Below are 5500 nucleotides of genomic sequence, written 5' to 3' on the forward strand. Positions count from 1 at the left end.
GCTTCCTGCATCATTCAATATTTTGCCCATAGAATCTTTCAATATTGCAACTCGAGGCTTAATTTTTTTCCTCAGTTCTTCCAGCTTGAGAAATGCTGAGCATATTCTTCCCTTTTGGTTTTCAGACTCCAGGTCTTTGAACATTTCATTATAGTAATTGGCTTTGTCTACTCAAGCTGTTCTTTGAAATCTTCTGTTTAGCTCTTTTATCTTGGCAGTTCTTCCATTTGCTTTGGCTACTCTCTGCTCAAGGGCAAGCTTCAGAGTCTCTTCTGCTGTCCATTTTGGTCTTTTCTTTTTTTTCTCATCTTTTTAATGACCTCTTGCTTTCTTCATGGATGATGTTCTTATGTGATCCCATAATTCTTCTGGTTTTCAGTCATTGGTGTTCAGTGCATCAAATCTATTCTTTAGATGGTCTCTAAATTCAGTAGGGATATATTCAAGGTCATATTTTGGGTCTCGTGGGTTTGTCTTAATTGTCTTCAACTTCAAGTTGAACTTGCATATGAGCAGTTGATGGTCTGTTCCACAATCAGCTCATGACCTGGTTATGGCTGAAGATATTCAGCTTTTCCATCTTCTCTTATCACAGATGTAGTCAATCTGATTCCCGTGTATTCCATCTGGAGAAGTCCTTGTGTATAGCTGCCATTTGTGTTGTTGAAAAAGGTATTTGCAATGAGTAAGTCATTGGTCTTGAAAAACTCTATCATGTGATCTTCAGGATTATTTCTATCACCAAGGGTAAATTTTCCAACTACCGGTGATTCTTCTTTGTTTCCAACTTTTGCATTGCAGTCACCAGTGATAATTAACACATCTTGATTGCATGTTTGGTCAATTTCAGACTGCAGAAGTTGATAAAAATCTTCAATTTCCTCATCTTTGACTTTGGTGGTTGGTACATAAATTTGAGTAATACTTGTATAAACTTGTCTTCCTTGCAGACGTATGGATATTGTCCTATTACTGACAACATTGTGCTTCAGGACAGATCTTGAAACATCCTTTGTGAGGATGAATGTCACGCCATTCCTTTTCAAATTGTCATGCCTGGCATAGTAGATCTTATGTTTGTCTGACTGAAAATGACCAAAACCGGTCCATGTCAGCTCACTAACACCTAGGATATCAATCTTTGTGCATTCCATTTCACTTTTGACAACTTCCAATTTTTCTAGATTCATACTTTGTACATTCCATGTTCCGATTATTAATGAATGTTTACAGCTGTTTATCCTTAATTTGAGTCATGTCACGTCAGCACATGGAGGTCTTGAAAGCTTCACTTTATCCATATCAGTAAGGTTAGTTCTACTCTGATGATGCAGCACTTTTCCAGTCCTATTTTGAGGGCCTTCCAACCTAAGTGACTCATCATCCTGCACTGTATCAGACATTGTTTCCAAGCTAGTCATATAATTGCCTAGTAATGTAACAGACAGTGTTTCTCTGCTATTCATAAGGCTTTCCCTGGCCAGTTCTTTGAGAAGTGGATGGCCCCTCCTTTTTCTTAGTCTATCTCGGTCTGCAAGCCACACTGAAAGCTGCGCACCATCTGCAACCCCCCTGGCATTTGAAACTGGTGGAACAGCCTCAAGCCTCACAGCAACATGCCACCAGAGCACAACAAATGGACAGACAAGTTTGTCTCCCTTAACTGTTCAAAACCTCTCCACCCTCCCCTTACCAGGATCCCTACTGCTTGCTCACTCTGTCCTAGACACCCTAGCTTTCCTTTCTATCCCCTACACTTTTCCTGCCGCTTGGCAGTTGGAGCCTGGGTCCCTCCCCTTACCTGGATCCCTCTGCCACTTTCTCTCTCTCTCCTGGACACCCTTGCTTTCCTTTCCTTTCCCCTCTGCTTTTCCTGCCACTTGGGGTTTGGGGCCTGGGTCCCTCCCCTTATCTGGATCTCTCTGCCACTTGGTTGCTCTGTCCTTGATGTTCTGGCTTTCTTTTCCTTTCCCTTGTTTTTCCTGCCCTCATCTCCCTTGTTGTTGTTGTTGTTATGTGCCGTTGAGTCAAACCTGACTCATAGCGACCCCTCCTTGGGTTTCCGAGGCAGTATCACTACAGAAGTAGGATTGCCCAACCTTCCTTCCGAGGAGTGGCTCCTCTGCACCCACCTACCTTGGGTACCAGCCTTAAAATAGAACCACCCCGAAGCAAAATGCAGTCTCCAAGCCCTACACCCACCTACCGCAGGACCCAACCTTAAAATAGAGCTGCCCTGAAGTGAAAAGCATCCCTCAAGTCCTGGGCCCACCTACTTCTTGCCCTGGCCTTAAGATGGAGCCACCCCCAAGCAAAAAGCAGCCTCCAATCCCTAGGCAAGCCTACCTTAGTCCCTGGTCTTAAAATAGAGCTGCCACCAAGTGAAAAGCAGCCCCCAAGTCCCTGGAAACTGCATAGCCATATCCAAACACCATCCTCCCCTATTTTTGCTCACTGGATGTGGTAGTTAAGGTTGTGTGTCATCTTGGTTGTGTCATAGCTTTGTGTGGCTTGGTAGTTATTCCCCATGATGAGATTGTAATCACTTCTATGGTGGATTCTATTGTGAGCCATTAAGTAGCTGCCTTCTGGAAGTATGACCTACTTCCAGTATATATGGAGAAGCTTTGAGGTGGTTCTCAAGCTTTTAGGCCCATATGAATCCTGCATTTGGTCAAATATTCATCTCCACTTCCTGAACTTGGACCTCTGGTCTGCCATATTGCCTGCTGATCTTGGGATTGTGCCATTTTACCTCCTGACCTTGGGTTCAGCAGCCAGCAGCTGCCTGAGTTATGGCACACCTCCAGCTCCAGTAGGCCTGGAACAAGAGGCAGAGCTGAATCCCAAGGTTGAGGGGCCCCTTGAGCTCACTTGGAGTTCAGACTTCTAGCTTCTTAAACTTAAGAGAATAAATTCCTGTTTTTAAAGCCATCCACTTATGGTATTTCTGTTATACCAGAACTGGAAGAACTAAAACACTAGAATATGTATCTCTGCTGCTGTTTGTATCACTCAGAAGTGATTAGATTTGGGATACACCCTATACTGATAGGGCCCTGTGATGGTTAAGTTTGTTAACTTGGCTAGGCCTGGTTGAGTGGCTGGGCAGCTGGATGTAGTATTCCCCATGATGAGACTGGTAATCAACTCCATGGTGGAATCTACTGGGAGCAGCTGAGTAGCTGCCTTTGGGTGTGTGGTCTGTTTCCTGTATATAAGGAGAAGCTTTGAGAATGGTCTCTAGCTTATGGCATGCTTGGACCCTGCATGTGTAGCCATGTCATTGCTCAGCAGCCTGCTATGCTCTGCTGACCTTGGGACTTACAGTGGACTTGAGTTAATGGCCTGCCATGTGGTTTAGTAACATCAGGACTGTGCCTTTTTACTCGTCAACCTTGGGGCTTCTCAGCCTCAGCAGTCTGAGGCTGTCTGAGTGAAGAAATGCCTCTAGCTCCAGTGGGCTGGGAGCAGGAGGCAGAGCTGGACTCGCTAGAGCCTGGCACTTTGAACTTGGACTTCAAGCCTCCAAATTGTAAGAATAAACTCCTATTTGTTAAGGCCATCCCATTTGTGATATATTTTCTCGTCAGAGCAGCACCAGGTAACTAGAACAGGCCCCCTTAACACAAAAAATAAAACATTATTTCCAGATAGGATCACACTCACAAATATGGGGGAGGATGGGATTCCACCACATATTTTGGGGGAACACTCTTTATTCATAACAGCCAAAATACTTAGATAAGAAAAAAAAAAAAGAAAAAACTGTGGTTTTCCTGGCATGATTCAACTTTACCTCCAAGTATCAAAATTTTAATAAATAAGATCTTGTCATTTACTTTAAGTTAATCAAAAAAAAAGATAACTATTGTGTTGATACATCAACAGCTTATATAGCCAAGCATTTCTCTTGCTAGGAGAAAAAAAAAGAATCTAACGAGTTGTTATTTCTAAGACTTAATCATATTTTGATGTTTCTACAAAATAACAAAATTTTGTTAAGCATTTATAAAGTTATGGTATTGAGCTAGATAAAGAATGTATCAATAAATTCTGTATTTATATTGCATTGAATAGTTTACTGTTCTAACACAACGCAAGAGTCCCTGGGTGGTGTAAACCATTAATTGCTTTACTACTAGCTGAAAGGTTGGTGGTTCAACCTAGTCAGAGGCACCTTGGAATACAGACCTCACAACCTATTTTCCAACAGGTCATAGCCTTAAAAACCCTATGGAGTAATTTTAGTGTACACAAATGGGGTCACCATAGACTCAGTAGTCTTGACAGAAACTAATAACACCACACAAAGCAAATGTACAATATCTTTGAAGTCTGTAATCAAACATTAGTTTAAGTAGTCACTTGTAATTTGGATGTTCAAATTCTGAATAATCTCTTCTCCTAAATAATTTAATTATAAAGCATTTTGAAAAATTGTATTGAAAGCCTTTTAAAGATAATTTCACTGATTTTTTTCTGTTAAGATTCCAATTTATTGTGCCTAAAGAATGGAACAGCAAATACAGACCTGTATGTATTCATCTTGCTGGAACAGGAGATCATGTAAGACTTTATTTTAACACCTTAACCCTAAAGAATTTGTTAACTTATTCTCCTTATCAGATGTAGTTATTATATTCTTTAACTATGTTATCTTTTCTTTTCTTAGCATTATTGGAGGCGAAGAACACTGATGGCTCGTCCTATGATTAAAGAAGCCCGAATGGCTTCTTTATTATTAGAAAACCCTTATTATATCCTTTTGTGATAACTAAGAAATGTTTTCTCTTGTTTATTCACTTAGTCATCAAAAGAAAGGATACATACACTTTGGTTAGTCACAGCTGGGCTCTTAAAAGCTTGCAAGTGGTTATGGAGATGCAACAATTGGTCTCTCCTCATCTGTAGCAAAGAATAACGAAGAAAACCAAAGACAGAAGTAAAAAAGTAGTCCAAGGGACTAGTAGAACATGCGAACCTCAGCCTACACGATCATGAGACCAGAAGAACTAGACAGTGTCCGACTACCACTGTCAACCACTTGGAAAGGGATCAATGTAGGAGATCCTGAATGGAGTGGGAAAAAAATGTGGAACAAAACTTAAAATCATAAAAAAGACCAGGCTTACTGGTCTGATAGAGACTGGTGAAACCCCAAAGACTGTGACCCCTAGGCACCTTTCAGGCCTAGAATTGAACTCACTCATGTGGTTTCCAGCCAAACAGTAGACAGGTGAACATTTACACCAGGTAGGTACATTTCTTAGAACAAACAGTCATGGGAGATCAGAGGGCAGTATTTGCAGAGAGATCGTTCAGAGGGCAGAAATCCCTAGGAAAGAAGGACATAGGGAAAAAGGTAACCACAGGATATGAAGAGAGCTGTTACATTATGGGATTGCAAACAATGTCATGAAACAAAATGCATGAACTGAGTATGGAAAATGAATTTGTTCTGTAAACTTTCACCCAAACCACAATTAAAAATATATAT

At 41.1% G+C, this 5500-nt stretch overlaps 1 protein-coding gene across 1 annotated transcript in view; it reads left to right on the forward strand.

The window, feature by feature from the left end:
- Positions 1–5500, forward strand: part of ABHD18 (abhydrolase domain containing 18) — a 124924-nt gene that overhangs the window by 74758 nt on the left and 44666 nt on the right. Inside the window, exons 5-6 of the mRNA XM_007952986.2 lie at positions 4491–4569; positions 4676–4760. Of these exons, the coding sequence (XP_007951177.2) occupies positions 4491–4569; positions 4676–4760 (164 nt within the window). The remainder of the gene's footprint in view (positions 1–4490; positions 4570–4675; positions 4761–5500) is intronic.

The sequence above is a fragment of the Orycteropus afer genome, unplaced genomic scaffold, assembly GCF_000298275.1.
Source record: "Orycteropus afer afer isolate SDZICR_OR568_19922 unplaced genomic scaffold, OryAfe1.0 scaffold00367, whole genome shotgun sequence".
NCBI classification, from domain to species: Eukaryota; Metazoa; Chordata; class Mammalia; order Tubulidentata; family Orycteropodidae; genus Orycteropus; species Orycteropus afer.